The 23,302-nt window shown below is 43.0% G+C and overlaps 1 protein-coding gene across 1 annotated transcript in view; it reads left to right on the forward strand.

Annotated features, from left to right (window-relative positions):
* Positions 1 to 23,302, forward strand: part of CDCP1 (CUB domain containing protein 1) — a 60,915-nt gene that overhangs the window by 12,538 nt on the left and 25,075 nt on the right. The window contains exons 2-4 of the mRNA XM_038761488.1: positions 13,131 to 13,337; positions 17,407 to 17,763; positions 21,249 to 21,614. Coding sequence (XP_038617416.1) covers positions 13,131 to 13,337; positions 17,407 to 17,763; positions 21,249 to 21,614 — 930 coding nt within the window. The remainder of the gene's footprint in view (positions 1 to 13,130; positions 13,338 to 17,406; positions 17,764 to 21,248; positions 21,615 to 23,302) is intronic.

Here is a 23,302-nt window from a genome sequence, read left to right on the forward strand (position 1 = left end):
TTGTGGCCCCTGAGAAGCAGTTTGGCGTAGTTTGGAGTAGTTTGGTTCTAATTATGGCTCTGCCAATTGTTTGCTATATGATCTTGGGCAAGTCACTTCACTTTCTATGCCTCAATTTCAACTGTAAAATGAGAGTTAAATACCTGTTCTCCCTCCTACTTAGACTTTAAGCCCTATGACCCTGTCCCACCTACTTAATCTGTACCTATCCCAGTGCTTAGAAAACCGTGTTTGACAAATAGGTGCTTAATAAATACCATAAAAAACTATGGAACTGTTAGATTACTTTAACTATAAAGTAGACTTTGCTTTTGAGTCTGTTCTGCAGAGGACTGAATATCAAGGGAGCTTAGGGGAAAAAAGTGTTCACGGAAGAGAGAAAAAGAGAAAGAAATCACAATAAAGGAACAGGAAAACCTCAGTGAGAAAGAAAACCAGGAGAGATGAAAAGAGGTAGGGTGCAAAGAAAATGCCAAAAACCCTGTCAATTTTTTACAGGTTTTGACTAATTCTGCAATAGAGTACATAATATCATGAACTAAGTAATTAAAAAAAATCCCTTGAGTGCCAAGATTTCATGGTCTCACTTTTGAAAATCTGGGCAAGAAGAAAGGGAAAAAAACTGTTTGGAAAGGTTTTGACATACTGAATTAACAAAGTAATCTGGGGATTTTTACACAAGAAAGAGGGTAGGTAGGTAGGGAGGGAATCAGTGACTTCTTGAAGTCTCTTCCAGCTCTGTGGCTCTGGGAAATTGCTTTCAACATCCTTTGACTTGTGCTTTTTCAAGAATTGGCACAAGAGAATAAAAACTTTTTCAGTATTAAGAGAACAGGATCTAGTCAAATGTACAGATTTTATGAGACTGTGTTAGGTGAGAAAACATAATGGTGGTGGTGATAGTAGTAATAGTATTTTTAAGCACTTACTATGAGCAGAGCACTCTTCCTTAGCTCTGGGAATTGGACACAGTATATCAGTCATTTTTATTGAGGACTTACTATGTGTAGAACACTGTATTAATGTTTGGGAGAGAACAGTATAACAGAGTTGGTAGGCACGTTTCCTGCCCACAAGGAGCTTATTACAGTCTAGAGGGAGGGAGAGACAGACAATAATTTAAATAAATTATGAATATATACCTGAGTGCTGTGAAGCTGAGGGAGGGGTGAATAAAGGGAGCAGATCCAAGTGCAAGGGTGACATCGGGAGTGGGAGAAGAGGGAATGGATTCCTGAGAGACCTTGAGAAGTTTGCCCAGAGGTGGGATGTGGGTGAGAGGTCAGTGGAGAGATAAACTAGATGGAGGTACAGTGAGTAGATTGGCTTTAGAGGAACAAAGTGTGCAGGGTGGTTGTAGTAGAAGAGCAGTGAGGTAAGTTAGGAGGGGGCAAGGTAATTGAGGGCTTTAAAATTGATGGTAAGGAGTTTCTGTGTGGTGCAGAGGTGGATGGGCAGCAACTCCTGGAGGTTCATGGGGAGGGGGTAAACATGGACTGAATGTTTTTACAGAAAAATGATCCAGGCAGCAGAATGAAGTATGAACTAGATTGGGCAGAAAGAGGAGGCAGGGAGGTCAGCAAGGAAGCTGATACAGAAATCAAGGCAGGATAGGATAATTGTGTGGATTAATGTTGTAGCAGTTTGGAGAGGAAAGGGCAGATTTTAGCAATGTGAAGGTTGAACTGTTAGGATTTAATGACAGATTGAATATGTAGGTTGAGTGAGAGAGGTGAGTCAGGTAACGCCAAGGTTTTGGGCTTGTAAGACAGGGAGGATGGTGGTGCTGTCTACAGTGATGAGAAAGTCGGGGGGGACAGGGTTTGGATGGGAAGGTAAGGAGTTCTCTTTTGGACGTGTTAAGTTTGAGATGATGGCAGAACATCCAAGTAGAGATATCTTTTATTTAAGAAGGCAGGAGGAAATGCAAGACTGCAGAGAGGGAGAGAGATCAGGGTTGGAGATGTGGATTTGGGAATCATTTGCATAGAGGTGGTATGGGAGTGTGTGAGTTCTCTAAGGGAGTGGGTGTAGATGGAGAATAGGAGGAGACCCAGAAGTGAACCTTGAGGGACGCCCACAGTTACCGGGTGGAAGGCAGGGGAGCCTGTGAAAGAACTGAGAATGAATGGCCAGATAGACAGGAGGAGAACCAGGAGAGGACAGTGTCAGTGAAACCAAGATTGGATAATGAAGAAGCAGCCTGGCTCAGTGGAAAGAGCACGGGCTTGGGAGTCAGAGATCATGGGTTCAAATCCCGGCTCCGCCAATTGTCAGCTGTGTGACTTTGGGCAAGTCACTTAACTTCTCTGTGCCTCAGTTACCTCATCTGTAAAATGGGGATGAAGACTGTTAGCCCCACGTGGGACAACCTGATTACCTTGTATCCACCCCAGTGCTTAGAACAGTGCTTTGCCACATACTTAGTGCTTAACAAATGCCGTCATTATTATTATTATTATTATTATTATTATTATTATAATGTTTCCAAAAAGGGGTAGCCAGCAGGGCTGAAGGCAGCTGAGAGGTCGAGGAGTATAGGATGGAGTTGGATTTGGCAAGGAGGAGATCTTTGGTGACCTTTGAAAGGGTGGTTTCTTTGGAGTCAAGGGGGCGGAAGTCAGATTGGATGAGAGTCAAGGAGGGAATTGGAGTATGGTCCCCGCCCCTGGAGGGGTGGGGAATGGGTGATCTAACTGATCGTTGACTCATGGTATGTATTGCAATCATTTTTCTTTAAGAATCATTTTGGAATGGGTTCCTGAGAGGCCTTAAGAAGTCACAATCTTGAGTATTTCTCATCAGGGTTGGACAGGCCCAGGTGAGGATGGTTTAGAGAGAAGATGGGGAGACCCACAGGCAAGGATGGCATTGGCCCCGGGGCTGGGAACCCTCTTTCCAGGCCTTCTGTGAAGGCTGCCTCACTTCATGGATTTAATGGGTACAGCTTGGGGACCCTGGGGTTCTCGTGCCCTACCTGGCTCCTGTCAGACCCTTCAGTCATCCCAGCTCCCCTTTGCCTCACTGCATTCTTTATCGTTCCCACATTACTCAGCACAGTATAACACTGCAGCTTATGCAAATATTCATATATGGGCAGTTTATCTTCATACCCTTTTATTTGTTCATCCATCCAGTATCCCCATTAGGTTGTAAACTCCTCAAAGATACCACATCTTTTTTTGCACATGGCAGTGTTTGAATGTTGCTCTAGGTAAAATTTGATTTGATGTCCGTAGCTAGATCAGCTAACCTTCCCCAGTTTTTCTCTAGTTTTCTGTGTCTGGAAGTGTGTCAGGGTGGCTCTCTTTGGCTTTATTTCTATTTATTCTGTTGACACCTGTCCACATGTCTTGTTGTCTGTCTCCCCCTTCTAGACTGTGAGCCCGTTGTTGGGTAGGGACCGTCTCTAAAGGTTGCCAACTTGTACTTCCCAACCGCTTAGTACAGTACTCTGCACACAGTAAGCGCTCAATAAATACGATTGAATGAATGAATGAGGTCAGCAAGGAGGCTGATTCAGTAATCGAGGTGGGATAGGATACTGCTTGGGTTAACATGGTAGCAGTTTGAATGGAGAGGAAAGGGTGGAGTTAGACTGAATATGTGGGTTGGAGTTGAGGATAATGCCAAGTTTATGGGCTTGCGAGACAAGAAGGATGATGGGCTGTCTGCAGTGACAGGAAAATTGGGGAGGACAGTTTGGGTGGGAAGATGAGTCCTCATTAGAACATGTTAAGTTTGAGTTGAGGTTGGAACATCCAAGTAGAGATGTCTTGAAGGCAGGAGGAAATGCACAACTGCAGAGAGGGAGACAGATCAGGGCTGGAAATGTAGATTTGGGAATCATCCGCATAGCAGTGGTAGTTGAAGCCATGGGAGTGAATGAGTTTTCTCCAAGGGAGTGGGTGTAGGTGGAGAACAGAAATGGGCTTTGAGGGATCCCCCACAGTTAGAGGATCAGAGGCAGAGGAGGAGCCTGCGAAAGAGACTGAGAATGAGCAGCCAGAGAGATAGGAGAACCAGGAGAGGACCGTTTCAGTGAAGCCAAGGTTAGATAAAGTTTCCAGGAGAACGGAGGGGTTGACTGTCGAAGGCAGCTAAGAGGTTGAGAGGATTAGGATGGAGTAGAGGCCACTGGATTTGGCAAGAAAATTTGTGACCATTGAGAGGGCGGTTTCTGTGGAGTGAAGGGCACGGAAGTCAGATTGGAGGGGGTCAAGGAGAGAATTGGAGGCTAGAAAGTGGAGGCAGTGGGTATAGACTGCTCACTCAAGGAGTTTGGAGAGCAATGGCAGGAGGGAGAAGGGGCAATAACTGGAGTGAGTTGTGGGGTCAAGGGAGGGATTTTTTATGATGGGGAGACACGAGCATATTTGAAAGCAGGGGAGAAGATGCCTTTGGAGAGCAAATAGTTGAAGATAATGGTCAGGGAGGGAAAAAGGGAGGGGGCAAGTGTTTTGATGGGGTCATGCTTAGGTGGAGGGGGTGGATTTTGAAAGATTCATAATGACTTGGGCCTCAGGCCCGGTCTGATTATTCTGCTTGCTTAGCATAGTGCTTAGCACTTAGTGCTTAACAAATGCCACAATTATTATTATTATTATTATCTATTATGAGGTGCTAGAGAGCAGTAATTTCCAAACCACCACCAGGGTTTCATGTGTTAGAAGGGCAGGGGCAGGTAAATACTGTATTGGAGCAGGGACACCCACAGCTTCACTTCTTTGGGAATAACACTGCCGCGGCCTGCTGTGTGGGAGAGAGGCTGCCCACTCCCTCGCCTTCAGGATTCCCGGGCATCCCTCTCAGCTCCAGCAGGGAGGAAACTCCAGTGGGATGTATATATCTTATATCTGTAATTTATTTTATTTATCTATTTATTTATATTAAAGTCTGTCTCCTTCAGGATTTCCAGGCATCCCTCTCTGCTCCAGCAGAGAAGAAACTCCATCAGGCTGTATATATCGTATATCTGTAATTTAATTTATTTATCTATTCATTTATATCAATGTCTGTCTCCTTCAGGATTTCCGGGCATCTCTCTCTGCTCCAGCAGGGAGGAAAACTCCAGCGGGGTGTATATATCTTATATCTGTAATTTAATTTGTTTATCTGTTTATTTATATTAATGTCTGTCTCCTCATCTAGACTCTGAGCTTGCTGTGGGCAGAGAATGTGTCTGATGTTATATTGTATTCTCCCAAGTGCTTAGTACAGTGCTTTGCACCCAGTAAGCGCTCAGTCAATACAAATGAATGAATGAACAGTAGGCCTTTAATAATAACTTCTATATAACTACATAAATACTACACAACACTGATTCTTATCTCCATTTTTATAGTCTCTTGATTTTTTTGGGTGGGACTTCATTTCAAAATTTGGTGTTTGGCAAATGACTGCTATATTGTATTTTTTAATGAGTGGGACCCAGGACATTATCACCTGCAAGCGTCAGTTTCCTTCAGGATTCATAAAGTGGGCTGATTGGATTTTTGCTTTTTTTTATTTCAAATGAAAAGGTTGCAATTTGATAATCCCACAGCCAGTCCCTGAATTTGCAACCTTGTTCTCCGTCTCTGCATTGCCTCTCTGCTGCCTTGGGTCACTGGGTAGGTAATGTTGGAGATGCAGAAAATGTCACATTCAAACTTTTCATTCCTGTTTGGAGAGGATTTGAGAAATAGGGGAGAATTAAACATGTGGGTGCTGAGTTTCCCATCTTTTGCAAATAGGTCAGTTTGGCTTAAAGGCTATTAAATCAATCAGTCAGTGATATTTTTTGATTGCTTATTTGATGCAGAAAACTGTACTAAGTGCTTGAGAGAGTAGAATAGGGTAAATACACACTATCCCTGCCCATAGTCTAGCAAATGAAGTGCTACCCAAATACAATTCTTTAGCACTCGGTATATACCTTTTATATCCAGTTAACTTGCTCCTGTAAGTAGTGTCTGCTGCCTCTGCTAAATTATAAGGCCCTTGAGAGCAGGGATTATGTCCCTGCTAATAATAGATAGTTAAGCATTTTACTCTCCCAAATGCTTAGTTCAGTGCTTTTGACACCGTAGACACTCTACCCCCATCCCTCTGGGTAACTAGTCTTCTAGACTGTGAGCCCACTGTTGGGTAGGGACCATCTCTATATGTTGCCAACTTGTACTTCCCAAGGACCTAAATTATAAGGTCCTTGAGAACAGGGATTATGTCTACTAATTGCATTTTACTCTCCCAAGCTCTTAGTTCAGTGCTCTTGACACCGTAGACACTCTACTCCCATCCCTCTGGGTAACTAGTCTTCTAGACTGTGAGCCCACTGTTGGGTAGGGACCGTCTCTATATGTTGCCAACTTGTACTTCCCAAGCGCTTAGTACAGTGCTCTGCACACAGTAAGCACTCAATAAATACAATTGAATGAATGAATAGTAAACTGGGTCAGTAGGGGAAACCCAAACAGCCTCCTGCTAAAGAGGCCTTAAAAGCTCCATCATGAGCAGTTTAGAGGGTCAGCATGTGTTAAATTTTTCCTTAAGCTTGATTCTTACTCCTCTTTTGAGTCTTACCTTTTTTAAAAAATGTAAATACTGGTGTAAAGGAAGGAGCTCCAATGCTAACTCCGGCATTGTATGCATGTTTTGAAATTAGGTAAGGCCTCTATAGAAAAGCTAGAACTTTTCAAAAAAAAAAATACTTTCCTGACATGAATACTTGTTTCCCAGTCAATCAGTGGTATTTATTGAGTGCTTACCATAGTGCAGAGCACTGTACTTAGCACTTGGAAGAGTTCAGTAGTAAAGCATTGGTAGATACATTGTTTCCATAAACTCCAAAAGCTCAAATGGTAATATTTGGATTCGTATTAAATTATCACTAATCATTAGGAGCAATAAGAATCATGCGTACGGAATACTCTAGTGTATCTCCCAAGCACTTAGTACATTGCTTTGCACACTGTACACTGTAAAGTCCTCAAGGACAGGGATCATAACTACCAAATCAATAGTAGTCTCCCAAATGCTTAGTATAGTGCTCTGCACAACTGTCTCTATATGTTGCCAACTTGTACTTCCCAAGTGCTTAGTACAGTGCTCTGCACACAGTAAGCGCTCAATAAATACAATTGATTGATTGATCTGAAATACTACTGACTGATTAGATATTTTTCACGTGTTTATTGTTAGGGCTGCCAGGCTGAGTGAATGCTCTTGTGAAGGGGAAAATGCTTTTGCTGGACAGTGATATTAATCTAGTGTCAAACTAGCCCTGATAAGTGTCTTAATTAAACCAGTGAAGAGGTCTGTCTTAATCTCTCCCGCTTAAAATGCCAAAGGAAAAGGGATGAGATAAAAGAGCAGACAGGGCTTTTGTGTAATAGTAATAATATCCTGTGTGTCATGGGTGAGTGATGTGAAGAACCACTGGAAATTCCCACCCAAAACACCTCATGTAAGGTTCTGGGTAATCCTAATTAGGAGTTGGTTGGGGGTGGGGTGAGGTCTGATGGTAAGACAGAAGGCTGAGCCATAGGAATCATGAAAAAAATGTTCTGCTTTGGAAGCTGGGAAGTGACTTTAGCTTAAACTCTTAATCATTCTAGAATGTGTTTGAAGCCCCTTGATCCTAATAAGCCTCTGGGGTGATTGTTGCCCTCATTTCTAGCCACTTACATTGAAACAATTTAAAGTACTTGAATTGAAAATTATTCAGTTTAGGATAGTATTATTATTGCATCAATCAGCGGTAACTATTGAGCACTTACAGTGGACAGAGCAGTGTACTAAGTACTTGGGAAAGCACAATAGATTTAGTAGATATTTTCCCTGCCTACAGCGAGCTTACAGTCTGCGGGGAAAGACATTAAAATAGAGATAAGGGAATTTGTAGAGTATATGGATCTGTACATAAATGCTGTGGTGCTGGGGTGAGTGTCAAAGTGCCTAAGTAGTGCAGAGTGGAGGGTTGGTAGGGAAAATGAGAGCTTAACAGGAATGGCGTTTTGGAGGAGATGTTGCTTTTAGGAAGCGGGGAGAGTGATGGTGGTCTGTTGGATATGAAGTGGAAACAAGTTCCAGACCCAAGGGAATGCATGGTTAAAGGATCAGTGATGAAAGAGATGAGAACGAAGTACAAAGTATGATGTCCTTAGAGGAGTAAAGTGACTGGACCGGGTTGTAGTAGCAGATCAGCAAAGTAAGGTAGGAGGGAGAGAACTGATTGAGTGCATCTACAAATATTTCATTCTTTCAGTCATATGTATTGAATGTTTAATGTGTACAGAGCACTATACTAAGTGCTTGGGAGAGTATCATACAACAATAAGCAGACGCACTCCCTTCCCACAACGAGCATTTCCTAGGGTGAATAAATGATCATAATCCCCTTTCAAGCATCCTGTTAACTGTTCGCTCTCAGCAGGGGACTATTGGTTTGGTTGAATCATAGGTCTGACCGCGTAATAGGCTGGCCACTTACGGCCCTGGTGACCACTGAGCCACTTTTGTGAATGTTGGTCAAATAATATGATCATGTCACATGTGTGCCATTTTGCAGAGGTATAGTGATTTTGCAAAGTGTTTCTCTGGGGGAACTCTTGAATCCCTACCTAGACATAAAATCATCTGGTTCCCAGTTGGTACTGGACAGGAGGCAAGCCAGATGAGAACCAGACTGTCCAGTATAAAACAAGTGGGTGGGCACTCTGCCCAGTAAAAGGGCATCCCACCATATAAAAGTATGGATTCAGTCAAGCCCTTTGGTCTTTCTAAAAATACTAAGTTCTAAAAAGTTTTCATGGGAGTGTGGAAAGCTCTGATCAGGAGGTAATTATACTTGTTGGTTGGAGGAAAATATCCAATATATCTAAACTTGTTTTTTTAGTTTCAGAAATCATCTTAAACATCTGATGTTTTTGTTGACCATTGTTGCTGTCTTCTTAAGCACCACAGCAAAGTAGCTCTTTGTGGGCAGGGAACGTGTCTACCAACTCTGTTATACTGTACTCCCCCAAGTGCTTAGTACAATAGTACAATACTCTGCACACAATAAGCGTTCAATTATTGATTTGTCACGTGAATATCAGTGCTAGTTTGCTGTCTGATGGCTGTAGATATCTGGTTTGGTCAACAAAACCAACCAAATGAGAATTAAGCTTTGTGATGCTCTAAACTTAATCAGATAACTAGCAAAATATGTAGGATTTGTACGTTACATTCCTTGGAGTGTATAGGTTATATCTTCTAAAAAATATGTAATATATGTGTAGAAAAGATGACCTTGGGAGCAAGTAATTAAGAGGTGAGAGGAGATAGGTACAGCACTGGTTAAAGGATTGGGTTTTATGAGAACACATCAGTCACAAATCAAGGAATTGTATTCTGGGTGTCAGATTTTAGGTGCTCAGTGATGGTGGGGTGCAATAGGGAGACTGTGCAGATTAATACTGGATAGAGAAGAATAAGAAGATTATGGAAACAATATTCGGTTTCTAAACTAGGTTTACATCTTTTGATACTATAAGTGGCAAGGAAAATCAGATTTTCTCTTTTCGTATTTGGTTCAACCATTAAGAAATCATAATCTACTGTTGAGTGCTTACTGCATGTAGAGCACTGTACTAAGCACTTGGGAGAGTACAGTTCAGCAGAGTTGGTAGATGAGTTCCCTGCTCACAAGGAGCTTACAGACTAGAGGGAAAGATAGCTGTTTGTTACTCCGATATGTACATTAAGTGCTTGGGGCTGAGGGTTGGGTGAATAAAGGGTGGAAGTTCAGGGGTGACAGAGAAGGGAGGGGGAGTAGGGGAAATGAGGATTTAGTCTGGTAAAGCCTCTTGAGGAGATGTGATTTTAATAAGAATTTGAAGATGGGGAAAGTGATAGTCTGTCAGATATGAAGGGGGAGGGATAATTATTATAGTGATAATTAGGTCCATTGTAGTTTTAGAGGTGTCCGGAGAGTGTGCTTTGCTATTTGGAGGGTAGATTTTAGACTAGGCTCTTCTCCACCTTAGAGTTCCAGGAATTTGGCAGTAAACTCAAAAATTAGTTTCAAAGAAGAGTAAAGTTAGCCCTTCACTAGGAGCCACATATTGGAATAGCAAAGTTTGTAACAAATGTGTATATATAGATTTCTCTTTCCTGCCATAGTAACCATGGAAGGTCAAGATTTCTTGATTTCCAACAGAAATCACATTTTAAAATCTGGAGGAAAACCAGTTTTGTGCAGAGTTATTTATTAAAGCGTTCATTTCTACATGAACTGACATGTTTCTGTGTTGGGTGTGTTTCTCAACCACTCAGCCCTTTCTTGTTCCCTAAGTGTGAATACTCTTACAACTTAACTACAACCTAATATAATTTTGAAGCGCTTGCAAAGATTATTTTTTTAAAATAAATGAAAAGTGTCCATTTTTTAGGCCGTTCAGTTTTACTTAAGTAAAACATGTCAGATGATAAATTAACCTTCACTGACTCCGACTCCTCCTCCCTCTCCCTTTCCCTGATCAGCCCTCAAAAGGCTTTTCAAAGTTGTAACCAATGTTCAGTCCTTTGTGTTTTGTTGGGGTGGTAACAAAGAATGCACCCTGATTTTCATTTGATATTGCAAAACAAATATGAACAGGCTTCTAAGAAAAGGTGTGCTATGAGGCAGGGTAGGTGTACTTCAAACCCAGAATTAATTGAAATTCATTTTTAATCATTCACTGTCCTCTCTACATTTTTAAGAGAGGCATTAGGACGACGGCAGAGCCTAGTGGAATGATTTTGGAACTGGAAGTCAGAAGAGCATGATCAGAACCTAATCCCAGCTCTGCCACTGGCCTGCTTGATGACCTTGGGCAAGTCACTTAACTTCTCCGTACCTCAGTCTCCTCATCTGTAAACCAGGGGGGAATATATCAGACTCTCCCTGCCTCTGATTATCAAGTACCAACACCTGTGCTTAATAATGATTTTGGCTTATGGGGAGCAATTAATACAGCCAGTCCTCCTATAGCAAAGGGATGAATTTCTTGCAAAACACTGGGTTGAGGATTTCAATGCACGTTTTTCTTAAATGTCCAGTTCTGTACACTTGAACACAAATCATTTTTTTCCTACATTGTGCTGTATTCCAACAGGTTCATTTTTTGGGTGGAAGGTTCCCCAGTTCTCAAGCTCCGAGCCCAAACACAGAGTGAAAACATTCATTTTATCAATCAATGATATGTACTGAGTGCTTACTATTTGCAGACCATGGGACGGTACAGTACAGGAGAATTGAAGACAGAGTTTTCTGGAGTTTACAGTCTAGAGGGGGTGGTGCATCATTATTATTTATCACTGTTATTTACACAGATCTGTCAGAACTGTGCCGGATTAGACTTCAGATTAATCTGCCACTGGCCTGCTGGGAGACCTTGGGCAAGTCATTTAACTTCTCCGTACCTCAGTCTCCTCATCTGTAAATTGGGGCGATAATATATCAATCTCTCCCTACCTCTGATTATCATGTACCAACGTCGGCACTGCTAAGCACGTGTGGCCGTAGTGGATAGAACATGGGCTTGGAAGTCAGAAGGACCTGGGTTCTAATTCTGGCTCCTCCACTTGTCTGCTGTGTGACCTTGGGCAAGGCAGTTCACTTCTCTGTGCCTCAGTTGCCTCGTCTGTACAGTGGGGATTAAGGCTGTGAGCCCCATGTGGGACATGGACTGTGTATCTACCCCTGTGCTTAGAACAGTGCCTGACACAGAATAAGCACTTCAATACCGTAAAAAAGATTGAGTAATAATCAGAAGCGGTGAAGAGAAGGCTGAGGGGCATGGATGCCAACCTTTTCACTTTGAGAGCGCAGATCTGAATGGGGGTAGGAGTAAGTGGGTTGGAGCTTGGGAGTCGCAGGCTGGCTTTAGAGGTATGGCAGGCCAGAAAGAATTTTTGGGCCACTAAGGGGGTGAGAAGTGTTCAGCCATGCTCTCAGGTCTCAGGTCCAGGTCTCAGGTAGCCTGGAACTGCATCCTAAAAAGCCGACAGGGTGATAAGAATGCATTCACTTCCACCCTAGAAGCCCACAGAGACTGTGGCTCCTGTCACCCCTCAGGCAGTTGGCATTGAGGTATCTCTTAAAAATGATCTTTGGCCATACGAAAGGTGAATGCGGTCATCATTCTGACTAAACGCTTCCATGAAAAGTGAATCTTAATCAGTGTCCCTCGCTCCCTGATGGCATCTCTGGCAGAGTGTAACGTTTGGGAAAATAAGTTGATGCTCTTGCCCAAAATGAGGTTTGGAGATTAGCTGTGAATTTGTCATCTAGGCTATTTCTTTTTATCTGACTCTGGAAATGAGGAATGGATGAAGTGCTTTAGAATGCAGTGGGGACTAACTTCAGCAAACCAACTGATACGTTTGGCTTGCATTTGCTGTGCGGAGTGGAAGGTGCTACTGGGCTTGCATTGGTCTTTCACCAAATTCCACACATAGGCAATAACATTAGTAGCCACAATGCTGAATTCAAAGATCAAGTGATATTCATTCATTCAATTGTATTTATTGATCATTTACTTTGTGCAAAGCACTATAGTAAGCGCTTGGGAGAGTACAGTATAACAGCAGACACATTCCTTCACCCAATAAGCTCGTAGTCTAGATATTTAGGCAGATACCATGGAAACGGTCATAGCATTTTTGTGTGTGTGAAATTTCCCCTCTCTACCCACCTTCATCTCTTTCGTGTTTCAGCTCCTCAGTGCTTCCCACCCTACACATGTGCCAATCACACACATTTTTAGGGCAGGTAGAACCTGCATTTTCTAGAAGTAATAGATCATCTCTCAGGTATCGTCCATACATAGGATAATTGAGGATGTTAGTTACTGCACAATTCATTGGTTTGCCCTTTTTTCATTTGTTAGGTGTGTTTTCTAAAAGGACTATGCTGGGCCATTCAGATTAGTGACTGCAAAATTTTCACATCTGTGTTTGCTCTTGGTTGATTCTTCTCTCATATCAAAGACTAATTTGCTGTCTTCAAAGAGTTGGATCCTCCCAGAGGAAGAAGAGATGGAAAGCAACGTTTATCTCTGCTTTTATTTACTGTTTTATGTCATTCCATTCATTGCATTTTTGTTTCTTCTCTTTCATTCCAGTACACTCTGAAATCTCTCTGCCTCCTGGAGACATCACAGTTACCATAAAACTTGGACCTCAAGTTGGGACCGGGCAGCACTGTAAAATATGTTTTCACTTATCCTGTGTGTTTGTGATGACAGTCAAATCTGGAGAAAAAAAAACCTTCTCTTTTAACTGCCTTAACCCAGAGAAATATTTTGTCCTCGAAATCCAGAAGAAAATCGGTAAAGTTTTTAGACATTCCTTTTCAATACTATCGTTCCCTCCTCTTTCCCTCCCCTCCACCCCACCTTGCCTCAATTGCTGTAGGACAGTGGTTCTCAAACTGGTCCAGTCTGCAATAGAGATTCTCAGAAATATCTGGTGACCTGAATGGTTTTGCCCTTCTTGAAGCAGGAGCCTGATGGGGAAAGTCCAAGTAAGTACAAAGAAGAGAAGGACCAGAGTCATCCTAATAAAAGTAAATTGTCTCGCCCTCTAGACCGTAAGGTCAGTGAGGACAGGGAATGTTTCCACCAACTCAGTTGTATTGTACTCCTCCAAGAACTTAGTGCAGTGCTCTGCACACAGTAAGCGCTCAATAAATACCATTGACTGAATTGTTCTTATGCATTAGGATAAAGAAGCAGTGTGGCCCAGTGGAAAGAGCACGGGCTTGGGTGTCAGAGGTCATGGGTTCTAATCCTGGCTCCCCCACATCTGCTATGTGACCTTAGGCAAGTCACTTAACTTCTACCATGTAGAAAACTCTGTAGTAAGCAGCTGGGAGAGTGCAAAAGAAAAAAAAACAAAAATTCCCTGCTCTCAAAAAAAGCTTTAAATCACTAACTCCAGCTGTTCTCCTTTTACAGTCTCACATTTCCTTTTGCCTCTGGAGTATCTCTACAAAGGTATCTCTCCAGCACCTCACAAATAGTGCCTAAATCTGAACTCATCTTCCCCTGCCTCAAGTCTCCATGTCTGTTGACACCACCATCCTTTCTTTCCCAGATGCTCTGGGTGCCATTTTCAACTCCCTGCTGTCAGGTATCTTTCACAAAATTTGGTTGGTTTCATTGCTAATATTTTCCTGAGTCACCCTTTCCTCTTTACCCAAACAGCCAGCACCCTGATTTCATTTCGTATTATCTCATAATTAGACAACTGTGACAGCCTCCTGACTGGCCTCTCAGCCTCCAGCCTCTATCCCTTTCTATATTATACGCTCCTGTCCAGTACACTTTCCTGAAATGTTGTTCTCAAAAATGTTGTTCTCTCCCCTTCTCGAAAATCTCCAATGGCTACCCACTTCCCTCTATATCAAGCATAAATTCCTTTCTATTTATTCTGTCCATCCACAAGTCAGTGGTGTGTATTGACTGCTTAATGTGTGCAGAGCACTGAACTAAATGCTTGGGAGAGTACAATACAATCTTCATCCTCTTTTTACCAGCAAACGCTCTCTGCTCCTGAGCTCAGTATCTAGACAGTGAGCCCGTTGTTGGGTAGGGACCATCTCTATATGTTGCCAACTTGTACTTCCCAAGGGCTTAGTACAGTGCTCTGCACACAGTAAGTGCTCAATAAATATGATTGAATGAATGATCTAACTGAACCTTGATCTCAACTCTCCTGCCCCCAACCTCTTGTCCCTCTCCTCCCTCTGTCTGGAATTTCCTTCCCTTTCAGGTTTTCCTGACCAAAGTGCTCTCCATCCTCAAAGCCCTCCTGAAATCACATCTCTTCAAAGAAGCCTTTCTCTGTCAGTTCCCACCATTCCAGGTTGGACTGACCCAACATCATTCTTAAGCACTTACGTATTTCATTTAAGCTTCAACACTTGTAGCCATGTTCATATAAATATAGCCAAGTGGAACTGTAAGACTGCTTTACTGGGGTTGGTCTTTAGTCAGAGCTCAAAACATCCTAAATGGCCTGTTGAATACTGGCAAGGGAATTGCCAAGAAGGAAAGGAGAAACTACATTTCCCAGGAACCAGTAGTGCTGACTTGTGACCTTTTTGCTTTACATTAAGGGGTGACCCTAGGTGGATCCACCCCAAATTCTCTTGGTAGGGACAGGGAAAGATTTTTTTTTTCCTCTTGGTGCTGTTGGAGTAAGGATTCTGCATCTACCTCTGAAGATCTGGGGAGGAGGTCCATATCCCCTAATTTAAGATGGAGGGAAGATAGGGCAGGGATGTGAGGGTTGATGTGATCTATTTTGAAGCTTAATAATAATAGTGATGATGATGATGATGATGGTATTTAAGTGCTTACTATGTGTCAAACACGGTTTTAAGTGCTGTGGTAGATACAAGCTACTCAGGTTGAACACAACCCCTGTCCTACATGATGCTCACAGTCTTAATCCCCATTTTACAGTTGAGCAAACTGAGGCACAGAGAAGTTAAGTCACTTGCCCAAGGTCACAAAGCCCACAAGTGGTAAAGGCAGGATTAGAACCCAGGTCCTCCTGACTCCCAAGCTCATGCTCTGTCCACTAGGCCATGCTGCTTCCCTGTTTTCTGGTGTAATTCTTTTGAACTTATGTAAGCCTTTGAATTTCTATATGAATTTACACTCTTGCATTCTTTTCAATTGTATCTCCTGTTAAAATTACGGAGATACTAGCTCTAGCGTACACACTGGGCCTTGATCTTGTCTGTTTGACTGCTGACCCCTTTTCCACATCTTTCCCCAGCCTGGAATTCCTTCCCCCTCCATTTACTCAAGACCACCACTCTCTCCACTTTCAAAGCTTTATTAGGGTCACATCACCTTTGAGAGGCCTTCCCCAATTAAGCCCTCTTTTCCCTGTCTTGCTCTCCTGTCTGTGCACTTAGATCTGTGACCTTAGGACAGTGTCCATAGCTCTTATGTACATATGTACATATCTTTAAATTATATATTATGAATGATTCATATTAATGTCTGTCTAGATCTCTAGACTGTGGGCTCATTATGGGCAGTGAGCATGTCTGCTAATTCTGTTATATTGTACTCTCCCAAGCACTTAGTACAGTGTTCTACATATCACCCTCAATAAATATCATTAATTGATTAAAATATTATTTATTAGCCAGACATGTGTAATCAGAGTTTGTATAATTCCTCAAAGTACTCAGTCAGAGTTCACTCTTTGGTTCTGACCAGATTGCACATCTCTTTTGTGCCATTTGAATGACTGGTTTGGCGAAGTGCTCCTATAGCTTCTCCATTGCAGGTATTTTAGCAGGATAGGTCCCCTCCAATAGGTATATATCCATCAAAGTAGGCTTCCTACTTTTGCTTCTACTAGTCATATCCTTGTTCTTCCTCCTGTTTCAGCAAGTTGCAAATAATTTGTTTCTACCTTCTCCGTTCTATGCTCTTTGAGAACAGGAAATGTGTGTCTTGCCCCTGTGGTACCCTCCGAAGTGCTTACTACAGTACAGTGCTCTGCACAGAGTAGGCACTAAATAAATAGTTTTGATTATATTCCCACACATTTGCTCTCATTCACAGCCTTTCCATTTTCTAAAACTCGATCAATCCCCCAGCCAATTTTATTGGAAAAAGAGCAACCATATAAAGCAAAAGTTTTCCCTGAAAGGATGAAATGGGAATTGGAAAAAAAAAAAAACAACCACGAAACAAATGCAGTCAAATCATAGGTTTATGACAAGAGGAATTTTCCAAAAACAATTCAAACAAAAAGAGACTGCACACCATCAAAACAAAACAATTTCTCTTGTGGGTTGCAGTCTCAGGACCTAAGCCCAATAAAGTACTGCATGGAATTCAGAACCGCCTTCAAAACTGGTGAAGAAATAATTAGAATTACAATGCTGCAAAAAAAAAATAGTCACCTCATTTCTCTTCATTAGAGGTAACCGTATCCTCAGGAAATTTGGTTACTGATGAAGTAGGCTGGGTTTAGGAGGAAATTCTGGTTTTGTGCTCCAAGTGTTATGAAACTAGCTCTGACGAGATTGTCAGGTGGGCGTGGATCTGAGTACTTAATAAATCAGTGGTGTTTATTGAGCACTTACTGTTGAGGGTACCGTTTTAAGTGCCTGGGAGAGTGCAGTACAACAGGGTGGGTAGACATGTTCCCTGTCCACAAGGAGCCTAATAGAGGCACATTTTGAGCTCCACTTTTGTGCGAGTATCTCAAAGTGGGGAAGTTAGGCTGCTGGAGGGGAAGTGAGGAAGAGAGAAGCAGGGAGGTTTTGGACAAGAGGGATTGAAGCAAGAAGCTTTTTTTTTCTTCCTTTAAGGTGTTATGATCACTCTTCCTTACTTATCACATTCATTTCTGTGTATGATTTAGATTGTACAGCAGAACGCTGTCCCTCTGGAAACGTAATGCTTCAGCCTCCAAAACTGCCTGCCCTGAACAGGACTTTCACCTGGCATGTAAAAGCCGATAAGAGGATCGGCCTGGAATTGCAGTTCCCTTCCCCTCGCCTAAAGCAGATTGTGCCCGGAACCACCTGCCCGGATTTGGTGAGCTACAGCATTCGAGGCTCTGTTGACACCCGGATGGTAAACATTGGGACCTTCTGCAGCAACGGCACAGTGTCGCAAATCAAGGTGCAGGGGGGAGTGATCGTGGACTTAAAATTACCGTGGAATGAAAACCGCAACTCTGCTGGCTTCAGTTTTAAACACAGCTCTCCCATAAAACGTAAGCATTCAGTTGTCCTTAAATTGTAGAGAATTGCTGTACAGGAGTGAATTTCAGAAGTGGTGCTGCTGCTATAGTGAGCCTGTATTGCTTCCTGCCAGAATCCATTTTTGTGTTTAATCGTCATCATCATTATTATTATTATCATTATTATTATTAAATTTCATTATTAAATGAAATGTCTAAGGCACAGAAAAGTTAAATGGCTAGCCCAAAGTCACACTCAGCAGGCAAGCTGGGAGAGCCAGGATTAGGACCCAGATCCTCTGACTCCCAGGACCATTTACTTTCCACTAGACCATGCTGCTCGTCTTATGACTTTAATATAAAACAATCAGGCCAGATATAGTCCCTTTCTCATGTGGGATGCACAGTCCCTTTCCATCTATTCTGAGGGGTTTCTTTGCATTCCACAACCCCCTTCTAGACTGTGAGCCCGTTGTTGGGTAGGGACTGTCTCTATATGTTGCCGACTTGTACTTCCCAAGCGCTTAGTACAGTGCTCTGCACACAGTAAGTGCTCAATAAATACAATTGAATGAATGAATGAATGAACAGTGGCTCTTCTCTCCCGCTTTCCTTACGTGATTGGTAACTTTTCATCTTTAGAATGAAAAGTCTCTAGATCTACCATAATTGTTATTTTCTCCTTTGTTCATCTTTTTTTAAACTTTCTATTATGGAATTCCTATTATCTACCATTCCTAACCCTCTGTGAGAGAATCCCAATTTTTTTTCCCCAGGACTTTGGCTGCCCGCTTTGTACCTGTTTTTTTAAAAGCTATATTTACCACTGTTTTCCCATTTCCAAGTACAGTAAGCTTGCCATTAAGATTTTTTTTTTTTTTACCCATGGGGTTTTCTGTTGCTTGCTTTAATCTTCCTATTTCATGGCCTCTAATATTTGTGACCTCACTGCTACAGTTTCTTTCCAGAGTCCAAGATGGCTATGGAAATAAGTAGGTAGCCAGTAGGCTGTATTGGGGTATGGCAAGAAATGTTCCACAGAGACTGGGTGGCTTTCCCTAAACTCTTCCAAGATGGTTCAAGAGATTCTGGGATAGACTCAATGGAGTCTAATTGCCAAAACCCATGAAGCCATTTCCCCTGCTGAACTAATCCAAAATAACTCAGAGGTTTAATCAGGTGAGATCTCAAATCCACTGCCCAATTCACCTTATTCTTTTTTTTGTCTTTCTTTTAACTCTATTATTTATTAAGCACTGGGCTAGATATCAGGTGAATGAAAGCAGACACAGTACTTGTGAACCCAGGGTTCACAAACTAAAAGGCAGGAGAGTTCAAGTATCTTATCTGATCTCCGTTTTACAGATGAGGAACAAAGTTCCAGAGAAAGCTGAGGAGACTTGCCCATAGCAAACCAGTGGCAGAGCTGGGATTAGAATTCAGGTTTCCTGACTCCTAGTTCCATGCTGTTTTAAATAATGATATTTAAGTTCTTACTATGTGTCGAACACTGTTCTAAGTGCTAGAGTAGATATCAGTAAATCAGATCGGTCGTGGACTATGTAGGAGGGATAACTGGTATTGAATCCTCATTTTAAAGTTGAGGAACTAGGCACAGAGAAGTTAAGCGACTTGCTCAAGGTTACAGAGTAGACAAGTGACAGAGCTGGGATTAGAATCCAGAATTTCTGTCTCCCAGGCCTGTTCTCTTTCCATTAAGACACTCTTTCCTCTGAGCTGTGTAGTGATTAGAAAGAATGAATGTCCTAAACTTACTACATGGAACTAATTCAGATGTTGGAAGAATGGAATTCATTTCATGTGACACTTTTGAGGCTTAAGGTATGAACGTGGTGTCTAATTGTGTTTGCCCATTCTGAGATGTTTGTTGGGCAATAGCATTACTATATTAAACAAGGAGAGGGCAATTCCAAGGCAGAGGCACCCCTGTTCATTAGTCTGGCAGCCAATGGGCTAGGCACAGTGTCTTACTGGGGAGCAGAAGGATGTCTCACTTTCAGTTTCCTCAGATGTTGCAGCAGTTGTTAGGAAACTTCCAAAAACACTATCTGAATGATCTTGTCAAACAACTCCATTTGTTCTCAGTAATTTCCCATAATAATAGTAATAATAATGATGGCATTTATTAAGCGCTTACTATGTGCCAAGCACTATTCTAAGTGCTGGGGAGGTTACAAGGTGATCAGGTTGTCCCATGGGGGACTCACAGTTTTAATCCCCATTTTCCAGATGAGGGAACTGAGGCCCAGAGAAGTGAAGTGACTTGCCCAAAGTCACACAGCTGACAGTTGGCAGAGTCAGGATTTGAACCCATGAATTCTGACTCCAAAGCCCGTGCTCTTTCCAGTGAGCCACGCTGCTTCTCCCATGAATCTCGACTGAGAGGTCTGACCTCTATTCCCAAGCCACTTGTGACACGGTACTACCCGTGACCAGTCGTTTAAATTCTCCGTGCCATATGGTCCTTTTTGCCAAGCGGAGGCGTAAGATAATGATCCACTTGCAGTCATAGACTATCTAGACCGTAAGCTCATTGTGGGCAGAGAATGTGTCTGTTATATCATTCTCTCGTGAGTGCTTAGTACAGTGGTTTGTACACAGTAAGCACTCAATAAATATGATTGACTGACTGATAGTCATTGCATGTTTGACCCCTGGCTGTCCTTTCCAATCAATTTTATTTATTGAGCGTTTTCTTGTGCAGGGCACTGTACTAAGTGCCTGGGAGATTACAATATAACAGAGTTGTTAGACACATTCCCTATCCACAACAAACTTGCAGTCTAAAGGGGGACAGTGATCTAAGTTAATATGCATTAATATAAGTAGATCATTTATAATGTATAATTTGCAGAGATGTACAGAAGTGCTGTGGGGCTGAGGGTAGGGTGAATACCAGATGCCTAAAGAACACAGATCTAGGTGCATCGATGACGCAGAAGGGAATCCAAGGTTTCCGCAAGCACCGCAACTCCATGTATGGGACCCAGGAGCAGAAAGCAACCTCCCTTCTCTTCCCCTTGCCTACCTGTTGAAGCCAGGGGCACGTCTGTTTCCCGCAAAGAATTGATGCCCAAGTAGCCACTTCCTACATGGCTGCTTCTCTTCTCCCTGATTTAGATCTTTCCTCCACACTGATAAGGGGAAGCAGTGGCTGAACAACCAGCTGCCCGAACCCACCACCGCTACCTTGGGGCCCCTTTGCAGACTCTTTGGTTTCCTCCTAAGTGCCAAGGGGAACTGGCATGCTTTTCTTCTTATCCCAACTACTGTAGAGGTAGTTCAGGTTTGAACTGGGCCCTAAAAAGGGTCAGTCATGCTATGGTTGTTGGGTATGCCATTGTTATTACATTCTGGTGACCTTGTAATTTTTTTGGTGGGGGTTCATCTAGCCCTGGATTCTCTCTCCAGAGATAATGAAGGGTGCTTGGATGAAGGGGGTGGTGGTTGCCCTCCATGACCTGTACCCTCATCATCTTGTTTCCTTCCCCGGACAGGACTGTGCATCATCGAGTCTGTTTTTGAGGGTGAAGGAGCGGCAACTCTGATGTCGGCCAACTACCCGGGCGGACTTCCGGAGGACGAGCTCATGTCCTGGGCGTTTACCGTTCCCCCACACCTCCGTGCCAGCGTCTCCTTCCTAAACTACACCCTCGCCAACTGTGCCAATAAGGAGCAGCGAGTGGAGTACCACATACCGGGCTCATCAAGTCCCGAGGTGTTTCCCTTCTCAGACAAGCAGCCAGGCAACATCGCCGGAAATTTCAACATCTCCCTGTTGGGTTGTGACCAGGACATTCTGAATCCCGGGGCTCTCCGTTTACTCTTCCAGGTTCTGGTTCAGCATCCCCAGAACGAAAGCAGTAAGTAGCAACCCCTTTGAATGCCCCCCTCTCTCCACTTGCTTCACCCCTGATCCAGCCAGGTGTGAATGGGAAAAGCGGGTAGATGACAGCCTACTGGATCTCTCTGGTGGCCCACAACAGCTCATCTTAGACCCTGGACCCATCGAGATTTGTAGAGAGTGAGTTGCTAGGCGACGCTGACAACCCAGTGATGCAGTCTCAGGTGCAGTGTGGGTCTCTTTGTAACTGTTTGGGGAACAGGAAGATGACATGTCCTTGAGATCTGAATTCAGGAGTGGAGCGTTGGGCACCTTCTGAAATTGTCCCAGTTCTAATTGGTGAGGGACTTGCCCCTTATCTTTGAGCAAGTCTCTTAACCTCTTGTTTCTGGTTTGCTCTCCGTTGAAACGGGGTTTCCAGGACTCGAGCCTATCTCATTGCACGATCCAGTAAAAGTTAATGAAGGTGGAAAGCAGTATGAATAGAGGGAGTGCAAGGTGCTGGATAAATGCTCAGCAGCCTGGCAAAGGGTGGGTGAGATACCTCTAACAGGCAATATTGCCTGCAGTTGTACAACCAAGGTGGTTGATAAACTTTACTAATATTTTTTCCCTTGCGAATCCTTTATGTGAAGGGAAACTAGGTCAGAAACTACATTGAGTCAGAAGACCATTTTTATTTATTTGCAACGATGAAAGACATCTTGTAAAATCAGGAAGGTGTGGAGGTTTGTGTGGCTGGCTTCCATTGGCTGTTTTTTAGATATTTTGGGTTTGGGGTGATGGGGTTTGAGGCACCACTACCAGTGTATCAGGCATGGAAAATCACCGGGCACCGAAAACCAGAGTGGTTCACAAAGCTGCCAATAAGCCGGGAAGCCAATAGGCTTTCTTTGGTGGACTTATTAATAATGATGATAATAATTGTAGTGTTTGTGTTTATTAACAATAATGATTGTGGTATTAAGCGTTTACTAGGTGCCAAGCACTGTTCTAAGTGCTAGGATAGGTCGAAGTTAATCAGGTTGGACACGGTCCGTGTCCCACATGGGGCTCACACTCTTATCCCCATTTTACAGATGACATAACTGAGGCACAGAGATGGTAAGTGACTTGCCCAAGGTCACACAGCAGATATGTGGAGGAGCTGGGATTAGAACCCAGGCCCTTCTGGTTCCCAGGTCCATGCCCTATCCACTAAGCCACACTCAAGCATTGCACTAAGCTCTGGGGTAGATACAAGATAATCATTTGAAGTAGGAGAGAGAATAGGTATTGAATCCTTGTTTTGCAGGTGAGGGAACCGAGGCACAGGGAAGTTAAGTGACTTGCCAAGGTCATGCAGCAGACAAGTGGTGGAGCCGGGAATACCTGTTCTCCATCCTATTTAGACTGTGAGCCCCATGTGGGACAGGGACTTTCTCCATCCTGATTATCATGTATCCACCCCAGCGCTTAGAACAGTGCTTGACACATAGTAAACCCATAGTAAATACCATTGTAAATAAGGAAGTGGAAATTTTCCCTTTGAATTTTGTGCTTAAGTAGCAGCTTAATAAGAGCAGACAGAAGGTATTTTTCCGCCTTTAAACATTCCTGGAGAGTCTTCGGCCACAGTCCGGAATCTCATGATTAGGACGTTTTCTTTCTTTTTTCTCTTCCTTAAAAATCAACTTCCACAGCTTCACAAGCTGGCTGTCGTTGAAA

Source organism: Tachyglossus aculeatus, chromosome 2, assembly GCF_015852505.1.
Source record: "Tachyglossus aculeatus isolate mTacAcu1 chromosome 2, mTacAcu1.pri, whole genome shotgun sequence".
NCBI classification, from domain to species: domain Eukaryota; kingdom Metazoa; phylum Chordata; class Mammalia; order Monotremata; family Tachyglossidae; genus Tachyglossus; species Tachyglossus aculeatus.